We start from the raw sequence: 22,546 nt of genomic DNA on the forward strand, positions 1-22,546 counted from the left end.
AGAAGAAGAAAGCTACTCGTTCACCTGTCCCTGAGGGTCCGAGGCCTACTGGCCTAACCAGATCTTAAGAGCCGCGCGATGGCGCAGGGGTTAGAATGCAGCACGGCAGGCTACTTCTGCTGATTGCCGGCTGCCAACAGTTCAATCTTGACCGGCTGAAGGTTGACTCAGCCTTCCATTCTATCCAGGGTGGGTAAAAGGAGCACCCAGATTGTTGGAGGGGGGGCAGGAGGCTGACTCTGTAAACACTGTGAGAGGTTTGGAGCAGTATGTAAGTACTATTGCGAAGGAAGGAAGGAAAGAGGGAGGGGAGGGAGGCACACAGCCATGGTGGTACAGTTGTTATAATCCAGTATTTCAGGCTAACTCTGCCCACAGCCAGGAGTTCAATCCTGACCGGCTCAAGGTATGATGTAGAAAAGATGTGGAGACTCTAGAAAGAGTGCAGAGAAGAGCAACAAAGAGGATTAGGGGACTGGAGACTAAAACATATGAAGAACGGTTGCAGGAACTGGGGATGTCTAGTTTAATGAAAAGAAGGACTAAGAGAGACATGATAGCAGTCTTCCAATATCTCAGGGGTTGCCCCAAAGAAGAGGGAGTCAAACTATTCTCCAAGGCACCTGAGGGTAGAACAAGAAGCAATGGGTGGAAACTAATCAAGGAGAGAAGCAACTTAGAACTGAGGAGAAATTCCCTGACAGTTAGAACAATTAATCAGTGGAACAGAAGTTGCCTCCAGAAGTTGTGAATGCCCCAACACTTGAAGTCTTTAAGAAGATGTTGGATAACCATTTGTCTGAAACGGTATAGGGTTTCCTGCCTAGGCAGGGGTTGGACTAGAAGACCTCCAAGGTCCCTTCCAACTCTGCAATTGTAATGTAAGTTTGACTCAGCCTTCCATTTTTCCGAGGTGGGTAAAATGAGGACCCAGATTGTTGGGGGCAAGAGGCTGACTCTGTAAACTGCTTAGAGGGGGCTGTAAAAGCACTGTGAAGTGGTATATAAGTCTGGTGAATAGAATAGAATAGAACAGAACAGAATAAAGTTGTGGGAGCTTCATTACTGGAAGCTTTCAAGAAGAGACTGGACTGCCCTCTATCAGAAATGGTATAGGGTCTCCTGATTGGGGTGGGGGTTGGAATAGATAACCAACAAGATCCCTTCCAACTTTTGTTAATCTATTTGTGAATAAAATCGAATAGAATAGAATAAATCATAATAGAATAAAATAAGAAATCATAATAGAACAGAATAAGAAAGAACAGAACAGAAAAGAAAATGGAATGGAATGGAAGAGAATAAGAATAGGATAAAATAGAATAGAACAAAACAGATATTCTTTATTGGCCAAGTGTGATTGGACACACAAGGGATTTGTCTATGGTGCATAAGACCTCAGTGTACACACCTACAACAACATATATCATAAATCATAGTTACAGCCATTCATCGTAAGTCACAAACAACTAAGAGGTAAGTCACAAGATACCAGTAGAGGAAAGTAGCAGGAAAGATAATAATACAATAATAATACAATAGTAGAGTTGGAAGGGACCTTGGAGGTCTTCTAGTCCAACCCCCTGCCTAGGCAGGAAACCCTATACCGTTCCAGACAAATGGCTATCCAGCATCTTCTTAAAGACTTTCAGTGTTGGGGCATGAGAAAGGAGGTGATAATAGCAATACAGTCTGCTACATAGGTAAATTTCTTAGGCCCAAGACAGAGTGATGGGAATTAAAGATGGAAGCTTAATAAAGAGAAACCCAACATGGACGAAGGAGAAAGTTCCTGTCAATGAGAACAATCAATAAGTGGTGGGGACACTGATGCACAGAAAATGCCCATCCATCTGCCCTCCCCCCCCCGCCCCTCAAATTCAGAAATACAGAGAACCAATTTTCCAAATCTGAGCAGAACTTACTGGGGGAGAAGCAAACCGGCAGGAGGGGGAGCTCCCACAGGATCCGCCAGAGACTGACCCAGCAGGGGCTGGAACAGGTACAGGGCAAGCTGAATGGAGAGGGAGAGAGAAAAGGAAGGAATGACTCCACAGGCAGGTGGGCTGCAAAACAGGAACAATTTCAAAAGGACAATCATCACTCTTGCAGGGTACCTGGGCAGGTGCATGCCTCCAGGGGGCTGCAGTCTAGATGAGGAGTCTCCAAACTTAACCACTTTAAAACCTATGGACTTCAACTCCCAGAATTCCCCAGCCAGACTTGTGGACTTCAACTCCCAGAATTCCCCAGCCAGACTTGTGGACTTCAACTCCCAGAATTCCCCAGCCAGACTTGTGGACTTCAACTCCCAAAATTCCCCAGCCAGACTTGTGGACTTCAACTCCCAAAATTCCCCAGCCAGCATGGCTGGCTGAGGAATTTTGGGAATTGAAGTCCCAAGTCTTAAAGTTGCCAAGTGCTGGATGGGGAATTCTGGGAGTTGGAAGTCCAGAAGTCTTAAAGTGGTTAAGTTTGGATGGAGAATTCTGGGAGTTGAAGTGCACATGTTTTAAAGTTGCCAAATTTGGAGACCCCCAGTCTAGAGTGTGCAAATACTGAAGCAGATAACAAGACAAGGTAGTCCTCGGTTAATAACTGCTCTTTCAGTAGCGGTTCAAAATTGCGACAGCACTGGATGAGGGGGGCTTATGGCCTTGACGTTCCAGCCATCCCAGTGGCCCTGGGGTCATGTCATCATGATCGGGGGCAGGTGGGAATTGGCTGGCACTCATGATGGTTGCAGTGTCTTTCGCTGATGTGATTCGCCGTTTGTGACCTTTCCTGCAGTCTTCCCCATAAGCAAAGTCAGTGGGGAAGACGGTGGGAAAGACGGTTGTTTGGGGAGGTCTCCCCTCCCTGTGCCCCAGCTCCTCTAGGTTAATAACCTGCCAGACACTCACACATCCATCCGGCAGCAGCCCTGCCACACTCTCTGGCCACTTGAGTACAGGGGGTCCTCGACTTACAACAGTTCATTTAGTGACCGTCCGAAGTGACAACGGCACTGAAAAAAGTGACTTAGGATCGTTATTCATGCTTAACGACCGTTGCAACATCCCCATGGTCACACGATCAAAAATCCAGACACTTGGCAAGTGATTCCTATTGATGACGGTGTGTCCTGCGGTCATGTGATCAACTTTTGTGACTCTCTCACAAGCCAAGTCAATGGGGGAAGCCAGATTTGCTTAACAACCGTGCCAATAACCTAACAACGGTGATCAGACAGTCGTAAAATGGGGCAAAACTCACTTAACAACTGTCCCACTTAGTAACAGAACTTTCAATTTCAATTGAGAAAGCTCAATTTTGGTCGTAAGTCAAGGACTACCTCTAAAAAATAAGCAACCAAACTATTAACCCAAAGCAATAGTCTTGATGTTGAAATAACACACATCAGCTCCAAAAACACTCTACAGGTAGTCCCCGACTTACGACAGTTCTCTTAGTGACTGTTCAAAATTACAACGGCACTGAAAAAAGTAACTTACGACAGTTTTTCACACCTACGGCCATTGCAACATCCCTATGGTCATGGGATTTATATTCAGATGCTTGACAACTGACTCATATTTACAATGGTTGCAGTGTCCCAGGGTCATGTGATCAAATTTTTGTGACCTTCTGAAAAATATGGGAAAACCAGATTGACTTAACAACCATGTTACTAATTTAACGATGGCAGGTTCGCCTGGTATGTCAGTTGCGCCCCTTCCTGGATCAGGATGCTCTGTGCACAGTCACTCACGCTCTCGTCCTTTCTCGCCTGGACTACTGCAACGCTCTCTACATGGGGCTGCCCTTGAAGAGCACCCGGAGGCTTCAGCTGGTCCAGAATGCGGCCGCGCGGGTTGTCATGGGGGTACCTAGGTGCTCCCATGTCACACCCCTTTTAGGCGGCCTGCACTGGTTGCCGGTTGTTTTCCGGGTGCAATTCAAGGTACTAATTATGACCTTTAAAGCGCTCCATGGCCTAGGCCCAGGGTACCTGCGAGACCACCTACTGCCACCAGTAGCCTCCCACTGTCCAGTACGATCCCACAGAGTTGGCCTCCTCAGGGTGCCGTCGGCCAGACAGTGTCGGCTGGTGACCCCCAGGGGGAGAGCCTTCTCTGTGGGAGCGCCTTCCCTCTGGAATGAGCTGCCCCCGGAGCTTCGCGTAATCCCCGACCTCCGGTCCTTCCGATGCGCCCTAAAAAGTTGGCTTTTGCAGCAAGCCGGCCTGGCCTGTTAATTTTATCTCATTTTTAAAATGTCAGTGTTATATAAATTGGGTTTGTTTTTTGGACTGTTTCTAATTTCCTTTTAACTTTTGTACTATGTGTTTTTTAATGCTGTAAGCCGCCCTGAGTCCTTGGGAGAAGAGTGGCATATAAATCTAATAAATCCAATCCAATCCAGTGGTACACTTAACCAATGTGGTAAGGAAAGTTGTTAAAATGGGAGGCAAAACACAACAAATTTCTCGTTCAACCGCATACATTTTGGGCTCCTTTGTGGTCGTTAAGTCGAGGACTACCTGTCTTTGAAATCAATCAAGGTGAAAACGGACAAATCCGCCAACCCTTTAGCCTCCCATCCCAAAAGCCTGAAGGAAAAAGCTAGGTCAGGGGTGTCAAACTCAAGGCTCGGGGGCCGTATCCGGCTCGTGAGGCTGCTCTAGAAACAGCGGACGGGCCAGCAGTGCCACTGGAGGCCATCGTGGCCAAAAACGGAGCTCCCGAGGGTCACGTGCGTCCTCCGGAGCTCCATTTTCACTGGCAGAGGATTGCAGGAGGCCGTCCCAGCCGAAAACGGAGCTCGGGATCCAGTTTTCACTGGCAGAGTGCTTGGGCTACCGCAGGCGGCCCCAACAAGCATGGCGTTGAGCTGGCCACTCCCCAACCCTGGCCACACACCCCTCCCCCCAGGTCAAACGCAATCCTGATGCGGCCCTCAACGACATCGAGTTTGACACCTCTAATCTTTCACCTTACGGAAAGCCGAAAGGGTCAGTTGAGAAGGGCATTTCGGCTTACATTTTTTGACCGTCGACACTTGATCCAGGAACGGGTGATTGAAGAAAGCTTCTGTAAGAGAAGAGGAAAAAACACCACAAACGGAGGTTAGAAACCGCCTTGACGATCCCAAGCCCACTTGTGGCTAAGGAAGCACTCATGATCGTACGTGGGTAGGCAAAGGCTCCCGAAGGCAGGGGCAACGCCGTCCCCTGGGACTTTAAAGAGGACGTGCCCCACCCCTTTGGCTTCGCGCAGTGACCGGCCTGTGATCCTGAGTGATCTGTGGCAGAGCTGGAATCTCTTCTGGTGTCTCGTGACTGTCGCTTCCCAGCTGGTGGGAGATGCCGTCCCAAAGCATCCAGAGAAAACCAAGCTGAAAGAGGTTTCTATTTATTACATCGGTGTTTCCTAACATGAGCCATTTTCAGAGGGGTGGACTTCAACTCCCAGAATACCTCATGCTGCCTGGGGTACTTTGGGAGTTGGAAGTCCACCCATTTGATCTTTTTTAAAAAAGTTTTTTTTAATTAAGTAAACATTAAAAACATCGGACGTAGTGCGACATTTCTGGCATAAACGTTTCCATATAGTGATTAGATCCTCTTGAGCAGTGTTCCTCAACCTTGGCGACGTTAAGTCCTCTGGACTTCAACTCCCAGAATTCCCCAGCCTGGGGGATTTTGGGAGTTGAAGTCCACAGGACTTAACGTCACCAAGGTTGAGAAACACTCCCCTTGAGGTGACGAGAAGCACATGGGAAGGCAGCCTCCCCTTCTCCACCCAAGATGAAACCAGTGCCTCTCCCACGTAGCAGGCGGGCTTGCCCAGGGCAGACAATCTCCCTCCTTCCACTGAGGAGTATCTTCAGACATATCAAAAACAAGCATACAGAGGCCGACTGGAGGTCTAGGTTACATTAGCCTAATGGAGCTATTAATAAATCACTGGTTTTAACAGATAACCCATCATGACATTAATAATGAAATAACAACTCTAACTATAAACTAAACTATAATATGGAACCTGGGGAAAAGATTTATTAATTTTATTAATATTTTTTTGTTTAGATTTTGTTATAAAGATGTAATCTCTCCTGGGTACTTATAGATTCCAGTAATAAATTTTTGTCTAGATTTATTATAATATAAATATAAATGATTCTAGACAAAAGCACGTTTAAACAAATATAGTTAAATGAGAATGATGGTATATCGATGGTATAAAGATTTTTGATTTAAAATGTACAATTCAATATGAATGAAGTATAAAGAACGATTGTCGTAACGCACGAAATTTATTTGTAACCAATCGACATGCTTTCTGGAAGATGTAATGAAGAATGTTTTTGTGTGTGTTTTTTGTTTAATTAAAACAATAAAATTATTAAAATCAATCAATCAATCACTGGTTTTTGTATTAAAACATTGGCTCAATTATTACGAATCAATTATGGCATCATTAGAAAACTTGACTAGCCTCCAATCCCCTAATCCTCTTTGTTGCTCTTCTCTGCACTCTTTCTAGAATCTCCGCATCTTTTTCACATCGTGGCGACCAAAACTGAATGTGGAGGCCTTATCAGCTCTCCTCCCAGACGACTCTCTGCCCTTCCGAGCTTGCCGAAGGGGCAATTGGATCAATAAAGAGGGCATCTTCATTATGGGCAGAAACTGGCAGGCTTTTACCATAGGTGGGGCATCCTGGGGCTTTTTCTATCATTTGGAATACGCCGTCCAGTTCTGGTCACCACAATATTTAAAAAAAAGGTTGAAACTTTGGAAAGAGTGTAGAGAACAACAAGGATGATTAAGGGAGGCTAAAACATATGAAGAACGGTTGCAGGAACTGGGTATGTCTAGTTTAAGAGAAAGAAGGACTAGGGGAGACATGATAGCAGTGTTCCAATATCTCAGGGGTTGCCACAAAGAAGAGGGAGTCAAACTATTCTCCAAGGCACCTGAGGGTAGAACAAGAAGCAATGGGTGGAAACTAATCAAGGAGAGAAGCAACCTGGAAATAAGGAGATACTTCCTAACATTGAGGACAATTATTAGTGGAAGAACTTACTCCCAGAAGTTGTGAATGCTCCAACACTGGATGTTTTCAAGAAGAGATTAGACAACCATTTGTCTGAAATAATATAGGGTTTCCTGCCTAAGCAGGGGGTTGGACTAGAAGACCTCCAAGGTCCCTTCCACCCCTTTGTTATCTTTGTTCTATCAAAGCTTTTTTTATCCAACCATCCTATTTTTTTTTTAATCTCACAATTTTGATTGCGTTGGACTAGAAGACCTCCAAGGTCCCTTCCAACTCTGTTATTCTAAATGTGTCAAGGAAAGTCGTAAAATGGGGCAGAACTCACTTAACAAATGTTTCGCTTAAGCAACAAAAAATTTTGGGGTTCATTTGTAGTTGCAAGTCAAAAACTAGCTGTACTCTTAGATCGCTTCTGCTCTTAAAACTTTAAAAAAGGACAAAGGCAGCTGGCCTTGGTTCTAGAGAGGGGACAAATCTACAACTGCATAACACTGTTGTTGGGGCTATACAAAAGGACACACAAACTCCCACAGGCATGTGTGGGCGTGTGCATGCTTTGTTGTGCAATAACTGCAACCGTTTGGCAGTTGAAACACCATCTCACCTAGTGTTCTTCAACAAACAAGAAAAGCGTTCGCCCTTTAACCTTCCAGGTGGGACAAGAAGTCATCCTTTTAGTGACAAAAGGTTCCTTGGCACTTCGCAGGAAAAACAGTGTGTGTTTTGTATGTGTGGGTGTGACAATGATTATGGGGCGGATGTTCGCCACACGCCTCCCACAAACCTCCCCCAGTGAAAACAAAATGCTCTGTGTGTTTTCTGCCGTGAATTGTTGGTGGGGGGATGATTAACAAAGCTTAAAGCAAGGTGTGTGTGTGTGTGTGTGTGTTGGCAAAGCAAACAACGGCTAAAACCGAGAGAACGTCAGCCACCTGGAACGCTTGAAACCCCTGGAGGAAAAGATTGGACATCCAAAGGCAGAACAGGGTGTTCTGAAATCCAGATGGGAACGGTCTTGAAAAAAAAAATGTGCCGGGGGGAAAAAAACCAGTCGCGTTACCTGGGACGAGAACAGACTGTCCCGGGTGATGAGCTTGCAAGAGCCGACGGAGCAAATCTGCTTTCAAAGGGCTCGAAATATTTCTTATCTTGCCAATTACATTTCCATTGGACCCCGTGTCCTTGTGTCTCAAAAGATCTGAGCAAGGATTTGATTGAGCCAATCACCAGGAGACGGAGAGTTCTAGTCCTGCCTTAAGCGTGAAAGTTGGCTGGATGATTTTGGGCCAATCACCAGGAGACAGGGAGTTCTAGTTCCCCTTAAGCATAAAAAGTCGGTTGGATGATTTTGTGCCAATTACGAGCAGACTCTGAGTTCTAGTCCCGCCTTCAGGCACAAAAAAAAAAAATGCCGTCACTGTTTTTCACACAACTGTTACAGCATCCCCATAGTCAAGGGCTCAAAATTCGAATACCGTATTTTTCAGAATATAAGACGCACCGGTGTATAAGACGCACCAAGATTTCAAAGAGGTAAGCAAGAAAAAAAACGTTTTTGTCCTGCCCGGCCCCCAGGAGTATTCTGCAGGCTTCAGCAGGGTTGGGAGAAGGGGAAAATGCCTCCGTTTCTGCAAAAACAGGGGCATTTTCCCCTTCCCCCAGCCTTGCTGAAGCCTGCAGAGTGCTCCTGGGGGCTGGGGGAAGGCAAAAACGGGATGTTTCGGGAGGCCAAAAGTGGCTGTATTCAGTGTATAAGACACACCAACATTTACACACTCTTTTAAGGGGGGGGGGGGAGGTGCGTATTATACTCTGAAAAATACGGTACTTGGCAACAGGCTCACAGACACACAGTTACCCCTTTTGCCAACCTTCTGACAAGCAAAATGCACGGGGAAGCCAGATTCACTTAACAACCGTGCTACCAACTTAACTGCAGTGATTTCACGTAACATCTGTGGCACGTACCGTCTTAAAACAGGGCAAAACTCAGTTAACTGTCTCAAATAGCAACGAAAATTTGGGGCTCCAAATTTCTGAAATTCTGAAACTTATAGTAAAGAGAACCCCATACTATTCATGCATTAACTGCAGCTAGAATTGTATTTGCGCAATATTGGAAAAGCGATGAGATCCCTATTGATGAGAAGACGATTAGGAAAATGTTAGAATGTGCAGAAATGAACAGATGGACGCTGGCAATTAAAGAGAAAGAACAAACTGAATATGGGAATTACTTTATCAAGGGTTAGAGAATAAAAAAGGAAGTTGGCAATAAAAGGATATTAAAGAAAAGCATAAAATATGTTAAGATAGAGATATAAATAATATGATAATTGTTAGCATGATGATAAGGATTATTATATTTAATGTTAGCACATTTTTATTAGAAGATACATTAAGAGGAAAAAACGAACAGGTTTACCATGTTCAACTGTTTAATAGAGAATTAATATCGATGTGAATGATGTAAATTTTGATGGTTATTGCATGAGTATTTACCGTATTTTTCGGAGTATAAGATGCACCAAGCTTTTGAAGAGGCAAATTAAAAATAAAAATAGGTAGGCAGATAGAGGGACAGAGAGGAAGCAAGAGAGAGAGAAATACAGTAGGTAGGTAGGGAGAGAGTAATTAGGTAGGTAGAGGGATAGAGAGAGAAATACAGTAGGTAGGTAGGGAGAGAGAGAGTGTGTGTATGTAGGTAGGTAGAGGGATAGGAAGAGAAATAGAGAGAAATAGGGGGAGAGAGAGAGAGAGAGACTAGGTAGGTTGAGAGGGAGAGAGGGAAATACAGTAGGTAGGTAGATGTTTCCAGGTGTATTTATCCATGTGCTGGAGAAGGAAATAGCTGACAATCTGCAGCACCTAAGACTTGGTTTCTGCTGGCATAGCACTTAATCAATGTAATCCTCATCAATCAGTTAAAGAGCTTTCCAAAGGAGGGGGGGGGGAGTTTTTGCACTCTGCAAACCTCCCAAAATTGGCCCTTAAGAAAAAGGTATGACTAGTCTTGGGGGGGTTTGCAGAGTGCTCCTGGGGGGTGAGGGGGCCCAAAAACGAGCAGAAAACGGGCCTGTTTTTTTGTCAAAGAAATTGCATGCATAGCCTTATGGAGGCTTATAGAGTGCTGCTGGTGGGGGGGGGGGGTGGCGCAAAAAACAGTCTCCCCAGCCCCCGGGAGCTCTCTGGAAGCCTCCCAAACCCCCCGCAGGGCCATTTTTGCAAAAAAAAAAAAAAAAAAAAGGGGGGGGGGGAGGCAAAAATTGCTGTATTCAGTGTATAAGACGCATCCAGATTTTCAGCCACTTTTTTTTTAGGAAAAAAGGTGCGTCTTATACTCCGAAAAATACGGTATACCCAGATAACACACTGTTTAAGGAAAGATGGAATGTTTATATTTTAAAAAAAACCTTTAATTTTTAAAAAAATGGGGCTCCAACGTGGTCGTAAATCATGGACTAGTTGCAGATACAAATGCTTTAAAGAAATCCATTCCAATTTCCAGACAAAGGCTGAACAACAAAGGATAAGAGTTCTAAAATATCATTCCTCTCTTCTCTTCTCTCCCCACCCTTTCTCCTTTCTCGGTTGTTTGCGGAGTCACATCTTTCTGAGAATTTGTTTTCAACAGAGAACAAAGTTTGCTCAATTCCAGGCAGAGAGAAATATGGGCAAAGGGGAGAAAATAATAAAATAGCAAAACAAGCCCATTCTTTCCTGCAGGCAATTAAAAGTCAAATTGGAGCAATTGTTTTCCATCTCCTGGGCATCAGCTGATCCACAATTTCAGTCTGGCAACAGGAGAATTTCGTCAGAAACTTTTCCCAGACAACAATCGCAAGAGCCAAGAAAGACGTTAGACGTCAGTGCTATAAATAACTTGGCAAAGCTATTTTCAGAGCTGGTTTTGTTCTAGCCACCTTATTTATTTATTTTATTGTTAATCATTAACGCAACGGGTCCGACTTTACAAGCTGCCTACAGCTTGTTCCTGCTTTTAAATGTGACTTGAAAGAAATAAACACAACCTTGGAACGTGGCTGTGTTTCTAAGAAATTGAGGATTATCTAAGCATCTTGTGCTGTTTACCAGACCCTGACTGGAAGCATTCCCAATCCACCATTGCCGGGCATGGCTGGGCACCGAACCAACCACTGAGCCGAAGTGACAAACACAGGGGAGAAATTGCCCATTCTGCGGGTATTGGCTTTTTTTTTTAATGCCCTCTTATGTCAATTAGAGTTTTTGTGGACCAAAAGAAAAAAAAAAGAAAAAAAATGAGATGCCATCAGGAAATCAATCCAGATTTAATCGCTGGACTGAAAGAGCTCAACCCAGATAATAAAAGACCCATCTGGCTAGATGCAGGGCTTGGAAGTCACTGAGAAAGGATCTACTACTCTTTTTTTTATATAATTGTCCTCTAGGGAATAGAATAGAACAGAATGGAATGGACTAGAATATAGAATGAAGTGGAATAGAAAATAGGGAAAAGAATAGAATGGAATGGAATAGAAAATAGAGAATAGAATAGAATGGAATGGAATAGAAAATAGAGAATAGAATGAAATAGAAAATAAGAGAATAGAATGGAATCGAATCGAATATAGAATGGAATGGAATAGAAAATAGAGAAAAGAATAGAATGGAATGGAATATAGAATAGAATGGAATAGAAAATAGAGAAAAGAATAGAATGGAATGGAATAGAAAATAGAGAATAGAATGAAATAGAAAATAAGAGAAAAGAATAGAATGGAATCGAATATAGAATGGAATGGAATAGAAAATAGAGAAAAGAATAGAATGGAAAGGAATAGAAGAGAATAGAATGAAATAGAAAATAAGAGAATAGAATGGAATGGAATATAGAATAGAATGGAATGGAATATAGAGAAAATAAGAGAATAGAATGGAATGAAATCGAATATAGAAGAGAATAGAATGAAATAGAAAATAAGAGAATAGAATGGAATATAGAATAGAATGGAATAGAAAATAGAGAATAGAATAGAGAATGAAATGGAATAGAAAATAGAGAATAGAATGAAATAGAAAATAAGAGAATAGAATGGAATGGACTAGAATATAGAATGGAATGGAATAGAAAATAGAGAATAGAATAGAGAATGGAATGGAATAGAAAATAGACAAAAGAATGGAATGGAATGGAATGGAATAGAAAATAGAGAATAGAATATAGAATGGAATGGAATAGAAAATAGAGAAAAGAAGGAATGGAATGGAATATAGAATAGAATAGAAAATAGAGAAAAGAATGGAATGTAATAGAATAGCTTTGTCATTTTGAATGTACACTAACTGGCATACATTAAAAATGAAATTTAGTTTCATACAGCTCTTGAAGAGTCACCACCTCCAATTCTACACTAAATAAACATGACAAGGAGGCTAAAACATACAAAGAACGGTTGCTGGAACTGGGTCTGTCTAGAAAGAGGAGGAGGACTAGGGGAGACATGACTGCAATTTTCCAGTATCTCAGAGACTGCCACAAAGAAAAGGGGGGGTCAAGCTATTCTCCAAAGCACCAGAGGGCAGGACAAGAAGCAATGGCTGGAAACTAATCAAGGAGAGAAGCAACTTAGAACTAAGGAGAAAAATTAATCAGTGGAACAACTTGCCTGCAGAAGTTGTAAAGGGTTCAACACTGGAAATTTTAAATAAGAGATTGGGCAACCGTTTGTCTGAAGTGGTGTAGGGTTTCCTGCCTGAGCAGGGGGTTGGACGAAGACCTTCAAGGTCCCTCCCAGCTCCATTCTGAATGATTCTGTTCTGTTTTATTCCGTTCTGTTCTGTTCTATTCTATTCTATTCTATGAGCTGCGGTGGTGCAGTGGTTAGAGTGCATTACTGCAGGCTCCTTCTGCTGCCTGCCAGCTGCCTGCAATTTCGCAGTTCAAATCTCACCAGGCTCAGGGTTGACTCAGCCTTCCGTCCTTCCCAGGTGGGTAAAACGAGGACCCAGATTGTTGGGGGCAAGAGGCAGACTCTGTAAACCGCTTAGAGGGGGCTGTAAAAGCACTGCGAAGCGGAATAGAAGTCTAAGTGCTAATTGCTATCCTATTCCAATTCTAATTAACTATACCTTTCTCAAGCCAAGGATTGTTTCTTTCTAGAGCAGGGGTGTCCAAACTTGGCAACTTTAAGACTTGTGGACTTCAACTCCCAGAATTCCCCAGCCAGCTCTGCTGACCTAGAGGTACAAGTTGTGAAAAGTCTGACACCCGGGATCATGTGATCACCAAGCAAAGTCAATGGGGAAGCCGGATTCACTTAGCAACCACGTTGCTAACTAACTTAACAACTGCAGTGATTTACTTGCACTATTGTGGCCAGGAAGTTCATTAACGGAGGGGGGGGGGGAATTTCACTTAACAACCGTCTCACCTAGCAAAAAATAATAATGCTGAGCGCCATTGTGGTCGAGGACTCCCTGAACTGTCTATAAAACAAGGCAGGTGATTTTGCCACTAACGGGGAATTTACTCTGTTCCGATTTATTTTCGAATGATGATTTTTCATTCCGGTTTTTTTCGATCCATAATAAAAGGTTGGCTGGTTGGTTCTGAAGCTGGCACTGGGCGAGGGGTGGCTTGGGGAAGGGCTTATGCTACAAGTTGGCCGTTTTGATTTTGCTCTCTCCCGTTGTCCTACTTGGGAGGCAGCTGTGGGGAAGAGTCCCCTTGGGGTAGGCAAGGTTTGGGGTAGGCCAGTGTTTTTCAACCTTGGCAACTTGAAGATGTCCGGACTTCAACTCCCAGAATTCCCCAGCCAGCATTCGCTGGCTGGGGAATTCTGGGAGTTGAAGTCCGGACATCTTCAAGTTGCCAAGGTTGAAAAACACTGGGGTAGGCATAAGGGGCTGGGAAGCACCAGCCAAGCCTTGGGATGCCATGAACCTGCTGAGTTTTAGATCTGATTCCAGAAAGGTCCTTCAAAAGCGTGAATGGGGCATCTGTCGGCAAGTCCTTCAGGCAACAGCAGCTGCGTCAAAGGACAGCCTCGTAGGAAGCAGAAAAGAGACACCGTTGCTTTCAGAAGTTGTGGAGAGGGGCTAAATTTGTCTCTTGCAACAAGTGCGCAGCTTGTCTATGGAGATTCATGGTTGTCCTATAGGTGCTTTTTTTACCACCACCCCGCCCCCCCAAAGAGGCAACTGGATTTTCTGCTTTTTCTTTGAAGATGTTTTGCTCCTCCTCCAAGAAGCTTCTTGGGCTCTGACTGGATGGTGGGGAATAGAAGGTTTTCTACTCCTTGCAGACAAGCTGGTCATTTGCATCCTTTGTAGAAAGTTGTTGAGGCCACTTGGAGGTTTATCTGTGTCCTCAGGGTCCCCTGAGTGGTGCAAATAGTTCCTATTAGTCTGCAATTTTTCTTCCTCTGGAAATCCATTCCTACTCCCACAACCATTCCAAGAGTCTTCATCCCAAATTGCATAGCTAAAAGTCTGTAGAGATTCTCCGTCATCCTGGTCATGGTTGTCCCAAAGGTGCTTTTTTCAGGAGGCAACAGGACTTTCTTGTTTTTTCTTTTGAAGACATTTTGCTTCCCATCCAAGAAACGTCTTCAGCTCTGACTGGATGGTGGGGAACGGAAGGGATTTCTACTCCTTGGAGAAAAGCTGGTCATTTGCATCCTTTTAGAGGGTTGTTGAGGCCACTTGGAGGTTTATCGGTGTCCTCAGGGTCACCTGAGTGGTGCAAATGGTTCCTGTAGTCTGCAATTCTTTTCTCGGGAAATCCATTCTCCGTCCTATTCCCAAATTCCTACTCCCTCCTACTCCATGGGTCTTCATCCCAAATTGTATGGCTAAAGGTCTACGGAGATTCTCCATCATCAAGGTCATGGTTGTCCTAAAGGTGCTTTTTTCCTAGAGGCAAATGCTTTGTCTTTGAAGACGTTTCGCTTCTCATCCAAGAAGCTCCTTCAGCTCTGACCGGATGGTGGTGAAGGGAAGGATTGAAGCTCCTTGCAGACAGCTGGTCATTTGCATCCTTTTAGAGGGTCCTTGAGGCCACTTGGAGGTTTCTCTGTGTCTTCAGGGTCACCTGAGTGATGCAAATGGGCGTGGAGCCTTCTACAACACAATCTTTTCAGCAGTTCCAAGAAGGCTCCACACCCATTTGCACTACTATCACGCGATCACCATTGGCAACTTTCCCAGACGCCTTCTGAGAAGCAAAGTCAAGGAGGAAATCTGTATTTGCTTAATGACCCCAGGATTCACTTAACAACGGCAGAGATTTGCTCAACCACTATAAAAAAAGTTGCAAAATCAGGCACGGGTTGCTTAAGAACCAGCTCGTTTAGCAATCTAAATTCTGGTCCCAATTGCGGTCAGAGGTCGAGGGCCCCCGTGCTATAAAAAAAGATGTCCAGACTCTAGAAAGAGTGCAACGGATATGGACCGTGCAGCTGTCCTGGAAATGGTAAGGGGTCGGCCCACATTGCTTTGGCCAGGCCCACCCAATCCGGGTCTGCATGCGTGCGCCCGGGCCTCAAAAATGTGCCTGATTAGGACAGCATAGAGCGGGGGCGGGTGTTCTGACCGAGACAGTTCCCAAGAGCCTGAAGCAAACTCCTGGTCCCGACAAAAAACCCTTTTATTAATTAGCTGTGAATTCTGCTCTTTCACATCCAGCAAAGTCTTTCGAGGGAGGATTTACGGCCACAGACCTTCTCTGGCTTGGAGAGCTGCCAGGCCAATCAGTGTGATTTCCCTACTGGAAAAAAGGTAAGGAAAGGAAAAGGAACTTTTTAAAAGCATTCCGGATCTTTTACTCACCAAAGTCCATTCTGTCCTTCTGGTTTCTCTGGAGCAGGTTCAGAAGCAAATCGGACAAGTAAGCTGATGTTTCCCTGGGGATGCTAAAGAGCAAAGCAAAAACAAAAATGGCAGAAAATTTATGTTCTGACCTAGACTTCCCCAGCAGCATGAAGCCAAGTCCTTGTCCCGATAAATTCCCTTTATTTAATTGACAGTGAATTCCTCTCCAGCCAAGTCTTTCCTCTCCCACTGTCTTCCGAGACAGTTCCCAATTACCGACCTTTCTTTCCGCTTGGAGAGTGGCCAGGCCAATATCTTTCAGATGCTGCAATACTTGGCAAGAATGCAGGAATGAACTGTCTCCTGCAAGCTCCACTCCCCTTTCGCTCCTCTTTTATTCCCTCTGGGAAGGGCCATTCATCGTCCACCTGTGGCCTTACTACAGAGTCGACCTCTGTTCCTTAGCTATTCCCTTCCTCTGGCAGCTCTGCACATGCACACACTGGGAACAGGCTCCAGCTGTTCTTCTGCCTCACTGATGTCTGACTCCTGACGGCTGATAACTGTCAGACAGCACTGGCCCCTCTCTGCCTCCGACACAGAGCCCTCATCCGAGCCTTCCTCAGACTCCAGGACTGGCCCAAGGCTAGGACAGACAAAGGTATTGAAATCAGTTGCCGCAATTTAAGGGAGGTCAATCTTACCTCGGGATGAGGTTTCTGTTCTTCTCATAAAACATTCGCAAATCCTGAGGACTATTTGCCTGCAAAAAAAAAAAGAGGAGGGATTAATTTAGATTATATAGACCCATGATGGCATATTTGGTGGCATGCCAGCCATCAGCCAGCTGATTTTTCGCCCTTGCAGAGCTCCGGGGGAGGCCATTTTCACCCTCCCCAGCCTTCAGGAAAGCCTCCGAAGCCTGGAGAGGGCGTAAAATGGTTCCAATGATCCAACCGGAAGTTCTGAAACAATCCATTTCCGGTGGGCCTCCGGAGGACCGTGGGAGGCTGTTTTCGCCCTTCCCAGGATTCAGGAAAGGCTCCGGAGCCTGGGTAGGGGTCATGAGCACATGTGCAGGGGTGGAGTGGGTGGTCGTGCACGTATGCGCGGGGGGATTGCACGATCATGCACAGATGGGCGGAAAGGATTGAGTGGGCACATGAATGCAATTTTAAATATGGTTTTAAGTGTTCTGAAGGCTTCAGGGACCGTCCGGAGGCTTCCCTGACACCTTCGGAGCGCTCAAAAGGATCATCCGAGCAAACCAGAGGACACTTCCGGTTTGCTTGGAGGGTGGTTTTAAGCGTTCCGAAGGCTTCAGGGAAGCCTCCGGACGGTCCCTGAAGCCCCCAGAGGGCCTCCGGGGGCAGGGGCGGGGCGGCTCTTTTCGCCCTCCCCAGGCTCCTATAAAGCCTCTGGAGCCTGGGGAGGGCGAAAAAAGCATGCAAAAATGGGGGGGGGGGGAGCGCGTTGTGAGCACATGCGCATTGGGGGCGTAGTGCACTGCATTATGGGTGCGACACGCCCGCACACAATCCCCCTGCGCTCCCCCCACTTGTGGCATGCGAGCCAAAAAAGGTTCGCCATCGCTGCCCTATACCGTTTTAGACAGATGGCTATCCAACATCTTCTTAAAGACTTCCAGTGTTGGGGCATTCACAACTTCTGGAGGCAACTTCTGTTCCACGGATTAATTGTTCTCACGGTCAGGAAGTTTCTCCTCAGTTCTAAGTTGCTTCTCTCCTTGATTATCACTTCTGTGATAAGAGAACAAACTCCATTCCCTTCTAGCCCTGATAATGTTACCTAGTTGGGTCATGAAATCTCTGCCAGAAAACTACCAAGTTCAGAGAGCACCAAGAACTAATCATCCATCCATCCATCCATCCATCCATCCATCCATCCGTCCATCCATCCGTCCATCCACAAGAGTCTAATCAAACAACCACCAAGGACACCCCATCAACACTAGCAGAGCAAACCATTAGTATATATGAAAAGAGAGCAAACCCCACTCCCTTCTAGCACTGATAATGTTATCTAGTTGGGTCATGAAACGTCTGCTATCCTGTTCCCCCGAAAATAAGACCTCCCCGGATAATAAGCCCAATTGGGCTTTTGAGCACGTGCGTGAAAATAACCCCTTCCCCGAAAATAAGGCCTCCCTGAAAATACTTAAGCGCATGCGTAGCTGTCCCCGCCATTTCCTCTGGTTTCCTCGAAGTGAGGAGACGAGGCCGGAGGGGAGGGGAAAGGGAGGGGGGAACATGCCCCACGCATCTCACACGCCCTTATCCTACAGCCGCTCCTGCAACTCTACTTCACCGTGCCCCTTCTGTTACACTAATGGCCGCCGTAAAACGAGCGGCAGGCCCAGTGATGCGTCTCACTACTGCAGCCGCAGCGATGAAGTGACCCCGCTCAACGCCTCCTGCACCTCAAAAATAATAAGACCTTCCCCAAAATAAGGCCAAGTGCTTATTTCAAAAGAAAACAAGGCCCTGTCTTATTTTCGGGGAAACATGGTAGAAACCCGCCATGTTCAGAGAGTATCAAGAACCACCCGTCCCCAACAACCTAACTAACACTAGCAGAGCAAACCATTAGTATATATGAAAAGGGATTAAACCTCCCTCCCTCCCTTCTAGCACTGATGATGTTACCAAGCTGGATCATGAAACGTCCGCAAGAAAACCAGCAAGCTCAGAGAGCACCAAGGACCCCACAGTTCTCCTTCCCTCCCCCTCTTCTTTCTCCCCCCCACTTTTGGCTTCTTTACTTCACAAACCCCACTCCCTACTAGCGCTGAGGATGTTACCTAGTCGGGTGACAAAATGTCTGCAAGAAAAATACTAAACTCAGAGAGCACCAAGGACTCCACAGTCCAACTCCCCCTTCTCTTCTCAAACCCACTCCTTTCTAGCGCTGAGGATGTTACCGAGTTGGGTCATGAAACGTCTGCAAGAAAACCACCAAGGCCAGAAAACACCAAGGACCGCACAGTCTTTCTCCTCCTCCCCCCACCTCCAGCACTGAGGATGTTACCTACCTGGGTCATGAAATATCTGCAAGAAAACCACCAAGCCAAAGACCCCACAATCCCCCTCCTCCTCCCCTTGCTTCCCCTCCTCCTCTTCCTCCTCCTTCTCCTCCATATTCCCCCCTCCCTTCTAGCACTGATAATGTTTCCTAGTTAGATCATAAAGCGTCTGCAAGAAAACCATCAGGTTCAGAGAGCACCAAGGATCCCCACACTCCCCCTCTCTTCTAGCACTGATGATGTTACCTAGCTGGGTCATGAAATGTCTGCAGGAAAACCGCCAAGCTGAGAGAGACCCAAGGACCCCCCTCATTTCAACCCTAAGCCACAAATATGCTCCTTTAATGTCCTCCTATTCTCTGTGCCTACCTGGAAGGGTGGCTTCCCAACCAGGCACTGGTAGATGACCGTGCCTATGCTCCACAGGTCAGCTTTAGCGTCATAGTGTTGGGACATGATCACTTCCGGGGCCTGGAAAATAAAAAGGTGATTGAGTAGCAGGAGGGAGGGAGGGAGGGGGCAGCTGTGGGAGAAAACAGCACTCAGGGGACAGGTGTGTAAGCGAATGCATGGCAGGGAGGGAAATATGATGTCAACTTGTTAAGCATTTCCATGACTACTATCAAGTTGACATAGGAAAAGGGAGAATTCCATGCATGCCTTTGGCCAGTCAGGTCTCATATTCCTACAGCTGGCGTGTGAAATGTGCATGCCGCAGCACCTTCTTGGTGGATGTGATTTATGACACAGACAGAAGGGAAGGGATACAGGGGTAACATTCAAACACAATTAAGCGGAATTCATTCGGTCATCTTTTGGAAACTTCACATATTGCACTTCTCGCTGTCAGGTTTCCGAAAGATGCCCTAATTAATTCATGAGCCCCGAGCCAAGTTTCAAAAGACATCCAGTCATTTATTAGGAACACCATTTCGGCAATACCCCAGTGCAGTCAGATCTGACCTCATTTAAATTATGGCTGAACTTTGCCCCCGTTTCTTCCCTCCCCTCAGTCTGTGTCATAAATCACATTCTCCAACGAGGTGCACGCCTCACAAGCCTGCTGTAGCAATCTGAGAGCCGACTCTAGCCGAAGGTATGCATGGAATGCGCTCCCCCCCCTTTCCTCACCATGGCAACTTATAACAGCCATGCAAATGCTTTATGAGTTGACACCCAATCTTAGCAAAACAACCCAATTCACATCCCCTCCTCCTGCTCATCCACCCCTTCCCAGCAACCTTATTTAGTTTTCACCCAGATGGGATTAGAGAGAAGCAGTCCTATCACCCTTCCCTCAAGAGAGGACCTGTGAGTTCTAGTTCTACTTTAGGTATGAAAGCCGGCTGGATGTCTTTGGGCCAATCACCAGGAGATGGTGAGTTCTAGTCTCACCTTAGCCATGAAAGTCAGCTGGGTGACTTTGGGCCCATCACTGGACGACAGTGAGTTCTAGTCCTGCCTTAGCCATGAAAGTCAGCTGGGTGACTTTTGGCCCATCACCGGGAGACAGTGAGTTCTAGTCCTGTTTTAGGCATGAAACCCAGCTCGGTGACTTTGGATCAATCACCAGGAGACTGGGAGTTCTACTCCTGCCCTAGGTATGAAACGCATCTGGGTGACTTGTGGTCCCTCACCTGAAGATGGTGAATTCTAGTTCAGCCTCAGGTATGAAAGCCAGTTGGGTGACTTTGGCCAGTCCCTCTCTCTCAACCTAACCTACCTTACAGGGTCATGGTGGGGAAAATAGGAGGAGGAAGGAGTATTATGCATGTCCACTAGCTTGAGTTACTTAAAGTAAAAAAGGCAGGACTTAAATAATAAAATAATATAATAAAAATAAAATAAAATCAAGTAATGAATATGCCCACTAAAGGAGAGGCAGATAAAAGCCTGTTAAAATATTCATGACTGGGAGAGACATGGGAACAAGGTCAGCCAATGAATAGGCATAGCGACAAAGTCAGCCAACGGGAGCTAAAACAGATCAGAGGCTGTGCAAAGAATTGAAACAGAAACTTACGCGGTTTGCTGCTCTGAGAAGTAAACCAGCAGCCTGTCTGCAGAAATGAAAGCAGCTACTGGTGCTTGCCTGTAACTCTCCTGCCTTGTGTTTACTTGGAAGAAACACCTGTTGGTATTGTACATTTATTCATCTATTCTTATGTGTATAAAGAAGTTCATGAATCCAGCTGCATCAGTTATCTGTGTGTGCATCTGGATTTGAATTTATACAACCAACTCAGACAAACCCTGCGTTTTGAACCACTTAATTTCAAATTTCATCCTTGCTATGAGATCTCTAGCTGGCCTTTCATAAGTAACTGGATCTCATCTTAATTTCTCTGTGCCCAATCTAGAGCCATCGTGCAGAAGCGAGTGAAAGTTACCGATGACCTATGCAAAGCGGAAACCCCTCTAGCAGAAAATGCTAGCTGCAAAGCTCTGCCTACAGCCGAAGAAAACCAAGAAAGACTTCACTCACCATATACATCGGGGAGCCGCAGAGAGTGGCTGCCATCATGTTGCTCTGGAGATAACGGGCGAACCCAAAGTCAGCTGCTTAAAGAAAAACAGATCATAGTTGAGCTCTCCACCGCTAATACGGTAACAGAAGGAATGAGTCGGAAGGGACCTCGGAGGCCTTCTAGTCCAGGGGTGTTCTGACCGAGGCTTCCCAAGAGCATGAAACAAACTCCTGGTCCCGACAAAAAACCCCTTTTATTAATTGACTCTGAATTCTGCTCCTTCACATTCAGCAAAATCTTTCAAGGAAGGATTTACAGTCACAGACCTTCTCTGGCTTGGAGAGCTGCCAGGCCCAGATCTGCAGAACTTGGCAAGGAGTCTTGGAGAGTCACGAACCAATGAAGCGAACTCAGTGTCTCCTGCAAACTCCCCTCCCCTTTTGCTCTTTTATTTCCTCTGGGAGGGGCCATTCATCGTCCACCTTACTCCCAAGTGGACCCGTTCTTCAGCTGTTCCCTTCGTCTGGCCACTCTGTGCATGCGCACACTGGGAACAGGCTCCAGCTGTTCTTCTGCCTCACTGATGTCTGACTCTGAAGGCAGCTGATAACTGTCAGACGGCCCTGTCCCCATCTCTGCCTCCGACACAGAGACCTCATCCGAGCCTTCCCCAGACTCCAGGACTGGCCCAGGTTCCTCCCCAACCTCCTCACTGTCCGAATCTGCTGCCAGCTCTGCTGCGGGCCACTACAAGGGGGGTCAAACTCAAGGCCTGTAGGCCGGATCCAGCCCACGGGGTGGGGCTGCGGGGTCATCCTGGAAACAGCGAAGGACCGGCCTACGGTGTCTTTGCCAGCGAAAACAGAGCTTAGGAGGGCCACACATGGCCCTCCCAGCCTCCGCTTTTGGCTACAACTACCTCCTGCAGCCCTCTGCCAGCGGAAATGGAGCCTGGGGAGGCTGTGGCGGCCCAAAACGAAGGCCAGGCGCATCGCACACAGCCTCCCCAAGCTCCATTTTTGTTGGCAGAGGGCTCCAGGAGGCAATAGTGGCCAAAATTGGAGCCTCGATGAGTGACGAGCTGGCCACGCCCATCCTGCCCACACCCACCCCAGCCTCCCAAGGTCAAACGTAACTCTGATGTGGCCCTCAATGAAATCGAGTTTGACACCCCTGTTCTAGTCCAACCCCCTGCTCAAGCA

General features: G+C 46.1%; 1 protein-coding gene across 1 annotated transcript in view; it reads right to left on the reverse strand.

Annotated features, from left to right (window-relative positions):
* Nucleotides 1-22,546, reverse strand: part of ULK2 (unc-51 like autophagy activating kinase 2) — a 149,678-nt gene that overhangs the window by 72,195 nt on the left and 54,937 nt on the right. The window contains exons 7-12 of the mRNA XM_081945398.1: nt 21,362-21,435; nt 19,246-19,347; nt 16,538-16,596; nt 15,852-15,934; nt 5,022-5,072; nt 1,926-2,014 (exon numbers count right to left, since the gene is read on the reverse strand). Coding sequence (XP_081801524.1) covers nt 1,926-2,014; nt 5,022-5,072; nt 15,852-15,934; nt 16,538-16,596; nt 19,246-19,347; nt 21,362-21,435 — 458 coding nt within the window. The remainder of the gene's footprint in view (nt 1-1,925; nt 2,015-5,021; nt 5,073-15,851; nt 15,935-16,537; nt 16,597-19,245; nt 19,348-21,361; nt 21,436-22,546) is intronic.

This window comes from Natrix helvetica (assembly GCF_964273705.1).
Source record: "Natrix helvetica genome assembly, chromosome: 2".
NCBI classification, from domain to species: Eukaryota; Metazoa; Chordata; class Lepidosauria; order Squamata; family Natricidae; genus Natrix; species Natrix helvetica.